We start from the raw sequence: 13,263 nt of genomic DNA on the forward strand, positions 1-13,263 counted from the left end.
GACTTGCACAGAATTGGAAGGTAAGAAAGTCATTTTAACAAATAATGGAAGATACTAAGCAAGAAGGGATGTACAGAGAGATTGAGGGAAGAGATATGTACAAAATCCAGTCACGGATGACAGTGGATTTCCACACAGCATGTGGGTGCAGCCATGAAGAATGTGGAAGCAGGCCTGACCATGCCAAGGTTTCCAGCAGCCAGCAACAGCTCTCCACCAGGCAGAAAGGTGAAAAGGAAGAGCAAGATCCGCCAGAATTTCCTGGCCCCTTATATGAGGATCAGCAGGAAGGGGGAGGGAATAACATGACCCGAGGCCCCTGCCTGGGTTAGATTTCAGCCTGCCCACCTGCTAACCCTTACACCACAACACTTTAGCTAATAATCTAGTTGATCTAATGATGCAATGCTTAATTACCTTTAGCTTAGCCTATATGCAAAAGAGGCAAACTGAAATACAGGAGAAAACCAGCATGAAACAGAAAGCCAAAACCTGCAGCTACCTGACTCCCACACACCTCCCCACCGTCCCTGCAGATAAAAGCCAGCACCCAGGAAGCCAGAACCCAGAAGCAGCAAGCAGAACAGGAAGCCTCCCATGTTGATCCCTGAATTCAAGCCCCATAATACTTTCCTCCAGTTAGCACTTTAATTGTTGAAGCTGCCATGACTGCAGCATGGTATGAATGACAGCAGCAGGTTCAACTCAGTCTGTGACATCCATGCAACTCTGTGTAACATACAGATCTTAAACTCTTCAGAAAAAAGATGGAATTAGAAACAAAATGGTTCAGATACCTTGAAAAATGTTTTCTTTGCAAAAACCTCATCAGTCCATCTGTCCATGAAGCTTGTTCCATGCCAGAGCAGATGAGAAAGCTCTCAGGTTGTCCAGAAATCAATTTAAATTCCAACCTATTTCCTTAGAAATGTCACAGTCTTAAAGTCCATTGTCATCTTACACAAAGTTGAACATGTACAACATACTGAAATCAAGGAAGTATTCTCCCTACTTCTCTTGCTGTTCAGATCTTATTGAGATCTCTAGAGGATAAGGAAGTAGATGCTTTATTGAACCTAAACTTTCCTGAAATGTTAACTTTGGATAAGGAGGAGGGAAAATCTGGAGAAGGAAAAAAATATTCCTGTGACAAACCTCAAGTATTTCTTATTTTACTACTTCTAAGTACAACTATTGAAGTGTTCCCAGAGAATAAATTCTGACCATGGCAAAAAAGCCAGCATAGCCAAGTGACCAGAAAGAGCTGCAGAGAATTTCATAGCAATGGTGTTCAAGATCTCGCTGGATGGGACAGATTAAAGAGCAGCCTACTGGCTGTCAGGGCTGGTGAGAATCATGGAATCACAGAATGTTAGGGGCTAGAAGAGACCTTGAAAGATCATCTAGTTCATCCTCTCTGACAGAGAAGGATCACCTCGAGTATGTCATGCAGGAATGTGTCCAGGAGAGTTTTGCATGTCTCCAGAGAAGGACACTCCACAACCTCTCAAGTATTCCCTTATGTTCACATGAAACTTCCTGTACTCCAGCTTGCACCCATTGCCCCTTCTCCTGTTGTTCAACATGACTGAGAAGTGCCTGGCTCCATCCTCCTGACACTCTTCACATATTTGGATGTATTAATGAGGTCACCCTTCAGTCTCCTTCAAGCTAAAGAGCCCCAGCTCCCTCAGCCTTTCCCCATAAGGGAGACGTTCCACTCCCTTAATCATCTTTCTGTCTCTGCACTGGACTCTTTCCAATAGTTTTCTGTCCTCTCTGAACTGAGGCACCCAGAACTGGATGCAATATTCCAGATGTGGTCTTACCAGGGCAGAGTAGAGAGGAGGAGAACTTCTCTCAACCTGCTAACCGCAGCTCTTCTAATACACCCCAGGATACCAATCAGCCTTCTTGGCCGCAAAGACATGTTGCTGGCTTGTGGTCATCCTTCTGTCCACTAGGACCCTCCAGGTCCCTCTCCTCTCAGCAAAGCCTGGTTAGGCAGAAAGAACATTTAGGACTGATTAAAGCTGCTCCTGAGACTTGAATTCCCAGGAGAAGAGGTAAATTTGTGCCTGAGGGATCAAGTTGCCATGTGGCTTCTCAGTAGCATATGCTACCACACCTCAGTGTGAGGCTGCTGCTTCCACGTACTGGACTCTGCACTGCAATTTCTGCCGGTACTGTGGTCTTTTATAAATAGAAAGCAGGATGAGTTAGCCAAATCTGTGTTGTACCATCCCTTACGTGGAATTCCTGAAGAAATTGGGGGCCTAAATGCCACAGAGTGGAAAGAAAGCATGTGTGGTATTTATGATAGCCCCAGGGAGAATAACTAAGAAGGGGAAATGTCTTAAACCTTGCTTTTCTCCCAACTCATTCACACCCTTAGTCTAAGACGAAGATTCAGTCTCTCTTGTTCTTGGGTAATTATCTGTACAGACAAATTTGTTTGTCTCCAAAAACAGCAGGAAAAGTGGGAGATGATTTCACTGACCTTCAGTACAGACAACTACTCTAGAGGTTACCTGATTCTTCCCTTCTGAATGAACAGGCCTCAAATCTGCATCTACCAGAAACCTGACTTGGTTGCCAAGCTAGAGGCCAAACCGATCAAGAGCACCTTCCACCCCTTCTGTCAGAGTTGGTGCAAATTGAAGCCCTTGTAGGGCCAGGGAGCCCGTTAGAACGAGTGGGCCTGCTTCTGCATTCTGTAGGGATTGCCACTGCTGGGAAAAAGAGGTCTTGGAGTTCAGTCTCTTTTTTTAGCAAGCACAAAATCCCTTCTGATCTTTCTTCTGAAGAAACATCTTGGTCAGTGCTCAGCAGAGGACAGAGCTCTTCAATTATTCGTAGTCTTTCAGTCAGTACAAAAGACCATTTGAAGTTGAGTGTTGTCAGTGAGGAGTCAGAGAACGTGGCTCGTGACAGTTGTCGGTGAAGTTAGCCATTCTTCAGGATGCTTTCTGCGTGCCCTTGCTGTACCAAAAGTGTTTCCAGGTTAGAAATGCAGTTGTCTGAAGTTGTCTTCAATAGCAGATGGTTGATCTTGGCAGGTCAAAGAGAACTTCCTCCAAGTGCTGTGCAGCTGAATGTGGAGTTAGTTACTGTGCTGTGCACGGAAGTGACTTGTTTGGAAGAACCAAACTGACAACATAATCACCCTTTAAAAGAGAAACAGACCAAGTTTAACCTACATCATGCAGTCTTAAGATTAATTTTTAATAGGTCAATGGCAAAGCAAATGATTTGAAGCAGATCTAAGGTGCATTGTATCTACTAGGACAGATTTTTCTTATGTAGGTAAAATTTTAACTTCTATTTTACAGTATTAAGAATCTGTGGCTGTCTGGTTACACTGCTCACGTAGCTGAATTTTACATGTGTAACACCAGGTATGCCTGGAAAAACCTAGATCCCCAAGACCTCATTGACATGTTTTGCCTTTGCTGTTTGCTTATTTCAGTGGTGGATACAAATGACAGGTTCCTGCGCAAAATAACAGTTGGGCAGGCAGATACAGAGAAAGGATTCGTCCGTCAGGTAGGTAAAGGCAGTTAACATATCTCATTCTGGACAGACTTAGCTTTAGAGGCTGAGAGATGTTTCTGCAGTTCTTCCAGCATAGTTCTTTGAATTGCAGTGCTAACATTTGTTGCCATTGTATAGTATTTTTACAGTGAAACTGATTGTGCTAATGAGTAATTGAATCTGAAGTTTCAGAAGCAGAAACCAATGCATATTGCACAGTGTGCTGAAAATGCTTGAAAAAGATTGTATTATGTTAGGGGTTTAACTTCATCATCCTCCAAGTATAGAAGTTGCTCTTGTGCCCTCATAAGATTAATTTGTGTTATTTGGGTTTTTTTTCTTATGTCTTGGAGACTATTTCTGTTGTTCAAGCTACATTTAAATTTAATGTTAAAAAATCAGGGGGAATAATCAGTGATGTGTTCTGGGTCTCACTGTGAGGACTAAAAATTGCCATTAGCTTGTTATTCTGTGTTTTCATTTTCCAGTGTGCCCAGGTGGCCAAGAAAGCCAGTGGCATCCTGGCCTGCATCAGGAATGGTGTGGCCAGCAGGAGCAGGGAGGTCATTCTGCCCCTGGACTCTGCACTGGTTAGACCACACCTTGAGTGCTGTGTTCAGTTCTGGGCCCCCCAGTTTAGGAGGGACATTGAGATGCTTGAGCGTGTCCAGAGAAGGGCAACGAGGCTGGGGAGAGGCCTTGAGCACAGCCCTATGAGGAGAGGCTGAGGGAGCTGGGATTGGTTAGCCTGGAGAAGAGGAGGCTCAGGGGAGACCTTATTGCTGTCTACAACTACCTGAGGGGTGGTTGTGGCCAGGAGGAGGTTGCTGTCTTCTCTCAGGTGGCCAGCACCAGAACAAGAGGACACAGCCTCAGGCTGCACCAGGGGAGATTTAGGCTGGAGGTGAGGAGAAAGTTCTTCACTGAGAGAGTCATTGGACACTGGAATGGGCTGCCCGGGGAGGTGGTGGAGTCGCCGTCCCTGGAGCTGTTCAAGGCAGGATTGGACGTGGCACTTGGTGCCATGGTCTGGTCTTGAGCTCTGTGGTAAAGGGTTGGACTTGATGATCTGTGAGGTCTCTTCCAACCCTGATAATACTGTGATAATACTGTGATACTGTGATCTCAACTTTGGGATCTAAACTGTAACTGCTTTGAGCATGTGCTTAATTTTCATATGTGGACTTGAAGGGGTAGTTTAGAGTATATGTGTACTTTTCAGCAGTATCAGTAGCCAGCCTACAATACTGTATGAGAACTGGAACTTTCTTAAAGAACTTAAATAGAAAGCAAGACTTTTCCAGGCAATGAAAATATGTGATGGTTTGGGTGTTCCCTGCCCCCCCACACTTTAGAAATCACCCAGACTAGACTCAGCCAGCTCTGGGAATATGAATGAAGCTTATATTTACAGCTGGCAGAATACACAAGCAGATATTTACAGTACATACAGTTATAGACAGAAATAGACAAGGGAAAAGGTAATACAGAAACACAACTCCCCTCCCAGAAACCTGAGTCCTCAGAAGGGGCTCTCAGCCACCCCTTCACCTTCCCCCTGCCCCTCTCAACCTTACCCCAGTCCCAAGGAAGAATGGAGGTTCAGCCAAGAGGTTAAGAAGCAAAGGTGGGTGGAGGGTGTGTTAGAGAGATGCAGCTCAGCCAGCAGCCCAAGTGAGAGTGAGGGAAAATGGTGAGAATGTTATGTTTTCATTTCTTCTTCTCATACATCTCAGCGAGACGGTGAGGGCAGTAGGCATCACCACTGTTTTCCTTTCACAGCCTGTAATCTCGTTCTCACCAAAACATTCTAGCTGGCTTCAAACTAGCACAGCCAACTATTCCTGTTGTTGTGTGGGTAAATCTGTTTCTGAAATAATGCAGCCTGCAGCAGCAATGCTAAGTGAACAAACTCAGTGTGGTAATGATGGATTGTTCCTAATTCAGTGAAGGCATTGTAATCTAACCTGCCGGAGCGCGCAAGTCCTGAAGGTCTGACTGTTCTGAAGTGAATAGCTACTGTCCAAGAGATAAGGCTCTCAGTCGTTTTGGAAATCTCACCTTGTATTTGTTCGTTGCTATTTCAGATCTTTTCTAGGCTTGTGCCTAAATAAACAGACCTAGAAAAACAGTGCTAATGTTTTTCATCAATTCAGCAGGTAAACTGTCAAACTGTAGAGAACTTAAAAGCAAGTCATTGGATGACAGAATGGTTTGGGTTGGAAGGGACCTTAAAGATGATCTGGTTCCAACCACCCTACTGTGAGCAGGGACACCTGCTTGAAGTGCTTGCCTGTTTTGGTTTTGAACACACATGTGCCACACACAGAGTGGGGACTTTCCTGTCTTGGACTTACAAGAAAGTCAATATTAGCTAATGCTCACCTCTGATAACGAGTTGGGGCTGCAAAATATTATACTTAGTACAAGTTCCTGCAACACTTCAGAGGCTTTAGATTTGTTTCAGTGACTCAGCATGATGATTAGCTTTGAGCCAATTCCCCTAGCTTTACTGTACAGAATTTTACCACTGTAATTAATTTTGGGCTGTTTTATTATAGATTGTTAGCTGATACGTGGTAGTCAAATGTGCCTCTGTATTGATTTGTCTAAAATTTGCTTTCAGTTTTGATGTATTGGACTGATGCATATACCTTCACAGTTTAAAGTGGACTCAGCAACTCTAAAAACAGAGCTAAGTTAGGAAAAGTCATTTCAGAGTCTAGCCAGAGATCCAGAGAAAACAGGACTTCATAGTTAGCAGATGCATTTTATAAATATTTAGAGTGATGTTCTAGCACTCTTTAAATTAGTGACACCTGTGTAAAATGGCAGAGCACAGCAGGCACAAAAGTCTGCATTTTAATGAACAGGGATGCTATGGTTTCTAAAGAGCATGACATGACCGATGCCCTTGATCCTGCAATTGAATCCATGTGGGTAGAACCTTTCATCAGTAGAGAACTGACTTCATAGCTGAGGCTTCTGTTAGCACTTCGTAGATATGCAAAGGTTATCAGAGTTAAAAGGGCACCTGCTTTTGCCTGAGTCTTCTGTTAAATAGTATGTTGTTCTTTGAGCATTTACCTGGGATTTTTTCTTGTCCTTTTGGGTTTTGAGCTCCAAATTGGACCAACAGCTACAAATTGGAATGTACAAGGTTTCACCTCAACATGAGGAGAAACTTCTTTACAGTGAGGGTAACAGAGCACTAGAATAGGCTGCCCAGAGAGGTTGTGGAATCTCCTCTGGAGACTTTCAAAACCTGCCTGGACATGATCCTGAGTGATCTACCCCAGGGGATCCTGTCTTGGCAGGGAGGTTGTACTCAGTGATCTCTGGAGGTCCCTTCCAGCCTCTACAGTTCTGTGATTCTGTGATATAAACAATATTAATCAAAACGTTTTCTTGTTTAGATAATATTGGCACAGATTTATCAGGCTTATTTTCTGTCTTACACGTGCTGCAGTGACCTACAAGGAACACTCTTAACTTCAGAAAACATAGTAGCCTGTATGTCATCACAGTGCCAACAATGTTCATTGTGTATCCAGCCATTCTGTTAGGTATAGAATTACTTCCAAGGAGCATAGAAAATCTGCTTTGTAGCTTTGGTGTTTCATTTGAATCTCTTTGCTTAAAATCTCAATTACAGGTTTAATTTGGGTTTCCTTTTTCTGTTTTTCTGTCTGTGCCCAATGCAGATAAGTGCTCCAGTGTATTCAGAAGTGCTGGTTAAGCATGCAGGTACACAGAGGTCAGTCTGAATAGGGCTGCTCTGTTTTGTAGCTGTCAAGACAGAATCTAGAAGCAGGAACACAGGTTAAAAAAGGGCAGATGATGTTAAAGTACTAGGCAACTGGATAGGAGTGGTGGGATAAACACTGAGCAATTCTTTCATGTAGATGCTTTCTGATAATGGGCAAAGCCCTCAATTTAAACAGGTTTCTCTGGTATTAGCATGAGTTACAACTGGTAGAAGTCTGACATAGAAACAGTCCTGGGGCTTTTATTACATAAATAGCAGGATGCCAATTACTAGATTTTTATAAAGACTTTAATTGCTGGAATTGGAGAGGTTACTGAAGAAGCTGCAATTTTGTTATTCTCTGCATTTCTGTCACATAACATCTTAGTCACTTTGGCTCTCTTGTGTTCTGACAGCAAATGGCTTGGGCTTTACTCAACAGTAAATTAGTGTAAATACTGCAAATGTATAATTCAGGCTTTTAAAGAAGCAAGGACTGCAGCTCTTGCTTAAATACTGCACAGTGTGAGTGTATGTCTATAAGAGCAATAGACCTGATAGCAAGATAGTTCCTGGGGTGGTTTGCTTTGGTTTGTTTTTTTTTTTCCACATATATTTGTTAATTTAAAGAAGATAAATAAGAGCAAAGATAATAGTTTTCATTATCATAGGTCAAGCAGCATAGACTCTAAATCTTTATGTACAAAAAGACCGATCAAATAACCAGAATGCTTTATAGTGGTTTCTGAAACAAGTATAAAAAAACTTCTGGAGAGCATTGGAGAAAAACAGAACAAAAAAAATACAGTGTTGTGTTGTTCAGTGAAGCTGAAAACACATCTGGCAGTTTTCTCTTGCCACAGAAAATTCTTGGTCATTCAGGGAGCTTCTGCTGAGGATAATGTGAGCCAAGGGGTCCAGTCCTCAAGTAAATTAAGTGTAATAGAGAACATTAACAAGAGAATATAAACAGCATGTTTGATCTAGTCAAAGTAATCTCAAAAGCTGTAGGCTACAATTTAGAATTTGTTTGAATTCCAGTATGTCTTCCCCGAGTTTATTGATGATTCCCTGTGTGTGTTTGACCTGACTTTGATTTGGTTCATGATTCTTATTTTTGTTTCACAGGCTCAGTTTGATATTGCTGTTGCAAGTGAAATTATGGCCATCCTAGCACTAAGCACCAGCCTTCAAGATATGAAGGAGAGATTGGGGAAAATAGTGGTGGCTAATGACAAGAAAGGAGAACCGGTAACAGCAGAGGATTTGGTATGTTCAGTGCTGTAGACCTGTGAATAACCTCAGATGCATTTGTTTTGCCTCTTGAAGCATTAAAAAGGCAGGTGCATGCCAAGAATTTTGCTTTGAACAGCGCAGTCAGATAAAAGACAGATCTTGTTCTCAGCCACGATGTCTTTGTGATGAGAACAAGATGTAGAACTCGTTTCTCCAACTCTCTCGTAGCATCTGGTTCAGGTAGTCTCTGGTCTCCATAACCTACTTGAATGGTTTTCTGCACTTCTTAAGGCGAACAAATTCGGTGCTGGAAGGAGTCAAAGCGTGGGCTCCTATTTGAGAGCTCTGGCAGTGTTTGCTACTGTGCTCATAAAGTATGCTCAGATGTTACAATGATCAGTACCACATGAACGCTCACACCACTAAATCAGAATGGAAACAAGCTTATTTATTCTTATGTTGCTGATAGTGCCTGGGCGTCAGGGTTATCTCTTCATATAAAGACTTTTTCTTCCTTACCTTCATTATTTGGTTGTTATTTCTTCATTCCCTAGTTCAGCTTCTGAAAGAGATCAATATGTTCTTCCTTTGTATTAAATTCTAACCCTTATAATCAGGCTTTGAGTCAGTAAACAGTGCTTGGAATCTCACCCATGTCTGTGTATGGCAGCTTCTGGTGAAGCCAGAAGCTGCCAGTTAACCCTTGCAGTCTAATGAGTGCCAGGAGTAGGTTCACTGTGATAGCACTAGCATACTGTAACACTGCATTACTCGAATTCTGCACTTTAACTGCCAAATTAAGCTCATCTACTGCGGATTGACAGCACACCCTAAATACAATAAATATGATGGTGTATTTCTTGTATGCTCTTTTTATCATCTGAATATATTCTTTTAGTAACTGTGATGTCTCTGGGAGCTGTACTTCTGAGCCACGCTGCTGGCATTCACTGCCTAAATCATTGACTGCCTATATCACACTGACTTAATTTTTTCCAGTTTGTCCCTTTGCTGTGGACATCTGTACAAACTTACTGCCTTTTTAGAATGAGCAAAGGAACCAGCATCCTGCCTTGTCAGCAAAGATAGCAAATCCACAAACCAGAAGTACCTTCAGAGGCTCAGTGGATTCCAGTTTAACAAGGAAATTAAAAATCCAGTAGTTTGCCTGGATTTAAGATTGAAATTAAGATAAGTGTACCAAAATTTCTAAGTACAGTCATGATTAAAATTCAAAGCAAATGAACTACTCCCAATAATGCAGGAGACATGAAGAAATGCATCTAATATTATAGCTGTGGAAGTGTTGATTTTTCTTTTTGGTTGTATAACTTTGTCTTGGCCACATGGAGAGGAGTGAGGAATGAGTTACCTTATAATGCATATGCAAAAACTTTAATTCCATGTCCGAATTTTGGAACAAATTATTTTAATCCTGATGTTACTGTGTATGAAGATATTTTAATGTATTCATATTGCAAAATATTCAAGGTGGCTTCAACCACTTAATGTTAATCAACTTGAAATGAAATAGGTTGATTTTCTCTGGTCTATGTCATCTGTAGTTGCTCTGTGGAAATAGTGTTAATGTTCAAAATGCTGAACAACACACAAAGAATTTCAGGTTTTCACTGTGTCCCTAAAATAAAAGTAGTGCTCAGCAGAATGTCTGTAACTAATTGAGTTTTCTTTGACCTTTTTTGAAACAGACGTGCTATGCTTAGCATCTCAATCATTTGATAGTGTCACTTGTGCTGAACAGATGTTTCTAGCTGTTCTTTAAAGTAATGTTCTGCATTATACAATAGAAGAAATCCCCAGGGGGGAAAATCCACTAAACAAAAAGACAGTGATGACGAAATTCGTCACAGTGTCAAGGATAAGCATTGTGACTATCTTCAGCGTCTCCAGAGAAGGGCAACAAGCCTTGTGAGGGTTCTGTAGGACATGCCCTGCAAGGGGCAGCTGAGGGAGCTGGAACTGTTCAGCCTGGAGAAGAGGAGGCTTGGGGCAGACCTTATCGCTGTCCACAACTACCTGGAGGGAGATTGTAGCCAGGTGCAGGTTGGTCTCTTCTCCCAGGCAATCAGTAACAGAACAAGGGGACGCAGTCTCAAGCTGCACCAGGGCAGGTTTAGGCTGGATGTTAGCAGGAAGTTCTTTACCAAAAGAGTGATTGGCATTGGCATGGGCTGCCCAGGGAGGTGGTGGAGTTGCCACCCCTGGAGGTGTTTAAAAAAAAGACTGAATGTGGCACATAGTGCCATGGTTTATTTTATTAGGTAGTGATGGGTGATAGGGTGGACTTGAAGATCTCAAAGGTCTTTTCCAAACTGATCTATTCTGTGATTATGCTACTGCCTTATTTTTCTTCTGTGGGTTCTCCATACCGTGCATGGGAAGGGCTTGGGTGCATCTCATGATGGTGAAGTCCAGAAACTCCTGCCACATTTGTTGTGAAGTGCATTAAAATTGGGCATAAGAACTACGGGAAGACTAAGAAGATGATTTCATGGTTAAGGCAGAAAAGTACCTTTTCAGAGAGCTGAATACTAGTCCTGGGTTTTTCACAAAGCTTGTGTGTGATGCCGTGTCTCTACAAACTGATTCTTGCAGAACATGAGAAGTTATGCATTCCTCAATCTGGCTTGACACCAGGAGCTATACAGCCAAAATCTGAGAGAAGAGTGAAACACCATCAAGAACTTAGAACAAGAATCATTTGATGTTGTCTCATTTTGAACATCCAAAATCTGTGCCATTTTGAGTTTGTTCCTCGTGTGTGCCAGTGTCTTATCTGAAAACAGGAATGATAGTTCATTTCTGCAGACCTATTAATGCTGCTGAAGAAATCTGATGCCATGCTGTTGGGATTTCAGAAATATATTAAAAAATACAACTAGGTGTGGATTTCCTTATAGAGATTTCTTTATCAAATTAAATGCTGCTTACTTTCTACAAGAGGAGAGAAAGATTGGGAATACCTATAGTGTACTTGTGAAAGCATAGTGTATAAAGCTGAATCCTCTGGAAACAACAGCAGGAGATGTATAATCATAATTCTTAAGTGCAAATTAATTAGTGGGAAGCATTTAGTCTCTGTTGCTTATTTCTTCCCACGGGTGGTCAGTCTGCAACTAGATCTGCTGTTTCTATCTACTCCTTTTCCCTGCTACTTGTGCTGCCTATGTTGTTGTTTTCCTTCACCAAGACCAGCTTTCAACCCCTCTCTTCAATTTGGACAGCACAGATTGTATCTCTTACTTTATATGCATTAGGAAACGATTCCTGTAGGATCCAGGAGAGGAGATCTTTGTGATCCAGGTGTCCAGACTGAGAGCTGATGCAGCCTGGTGCAGACTGCAGACACGTTTGTCACACGCTACACTGTAAGCGCACCACAGATGGCAGCTACAGCTTTGTGGGTGGAACAGGGCAAGGCTAAGCAGTCACTAATGAGTAGTGAGCTGAAATTTTCGCTTTCCCAAGTTTTCAAATGTGGTTTGATGTGCAGCCATTCTCCTCATGAACTTTCATCCTCTTTTTGAGTCAAGGCCAGACAGGATGTGAAGCTTTATAGTTCAGAAAGGAAAGATCTCAAGAGAAGTGAATTAGTAAAAACAAAACCAAATGCACTTGGGCTTGCATACTCTTAGTCCAGGAACAGTTCAATGATTTTGACTTAACGTTTTCTGTTTTTGAAAATGAAGTTTAAAACCTTGACTCGTAGCCATTTGCCAGGGAACACTATAGTTCAAAGAACTGCAACTGCATGCAGTTTTAACAGACTTTACAGGCAGCTTTATCAAGGGAGTACCACACAACCTGAATGATAGGTGGTGGTCACTCCTACCTCTTTATTAAAAAACATTTGGGCCTTCACATTTTACATACAGTATTCAGAATGGTATCATGCAAATTTCAGTGTTTGGCAGTAGTTTTTAGTTCTTTGGAATCTATATGAACCAAAACCACTAAACTCTTCTTTGTGGTTTGTTTCCAGATGTATAGACAATATGCTTCACAAAACCACAATTGCTCTTAATTTCTACTTTATATGCAATATATTAATAATAATACAATTATAAAACCTAAAATACACAATGACAGATATAAACCAGATGCAGAGACAGGCTAGAAGTAATAGAAAAAGGATACATTGAATATTTCATTAATTGAGAAGAGTCATTCCTCAAGAGTAGTGGATTAAATGTCTGTCCTCTGTAATGGAACACAGAGAAGTCTTGCCAAAATGTGGTACTCATTGTACTGTATTTTGAAGACTGAATTGCTTTTTGGCTTTTACAGTGTAGTGGAATTTTGACAGGCGCATGCCATGTCTTTGTGTGAGATGAAATGGGTATGTGTGCCCTGCATCAGTATTTCAGCAGCTATGAAAAATATGGAATACATATCACTATTCTTTTAAATAAGGCTTTTTTCTCAGTTTGCATTCTGTGCTGCTAAATATTTTCAACATCCAAAAAAAAAGCATCGTATTTACTTTCATAAATGATCTGTCAGCTGAATATATTCTGTTCTCTGCTTCATCAGAAACATTGTGTACATACTTCACTTTAAACAGAAGTTGTTGTAGTTCTCAGCTTACAGTTCAGGCTTTAGTTTTTCACAGAACTGATACTGCAGAAAAATAATATTTCGTTAGAGTTTCTAGTTTCAAATGAAGGGAAGTTACAAGTAGTTTAATATTTTTCATATAAAGAAAAGATTTTGTCTCTATCCCT

The 13,263-nt window shown here is 41.5% G+C and overlaps 1 protein-coding gene across 6 annotated transcripts in view; it reads left to right on the top strand.

Annotated features, from left to right (window-relative positions):
* Positions 1-13,263, top strand: part of MTHFD1L (methylenetetrahydrofolate dehydrogenase (NADP+ dependent) 1 like) — a 214,957-nt gene that overhangs the window by 50,646 nt on the left and 151,048 nt on the right. For all 6 annotated transcript variants that reach the window (XR_010307993.1, XM_064169397.1, XM_064169396.1 and 3 more), the window contains 2 exons: positions 3,470-3,546; positions 8,411-8,551. Coding sequence is in view for 5 of the 6 variants with exons in the window: in XM_064169397.1 (XP_064025467.1) it covers positions 3,470-3,546; positions 8,411-8,551 (218 nt within the window). In the remaining variant the exon portion in view is untranslated. The remainder of the gene's footprint in view (positions 1-3,469; positions 3,547-8,410; positions 8,552-13,263) is intronic.

This window comes from Pogoniulus pusillus, chromosome 31 (assembly GCF_015220805.1).
Source record: "Pogoniulus pusillus isolate bPogPus1 chromosome 31, bPogPus1.pri, whole genome shotgun sequence".
Taxonomy (NCBI): domain Eukaryota; kingdom Metazoa; phylum Chordata; class Aves; order Piciformes; family Lybiidae; genus Pogoniulus; species Pogoniulus pusillus.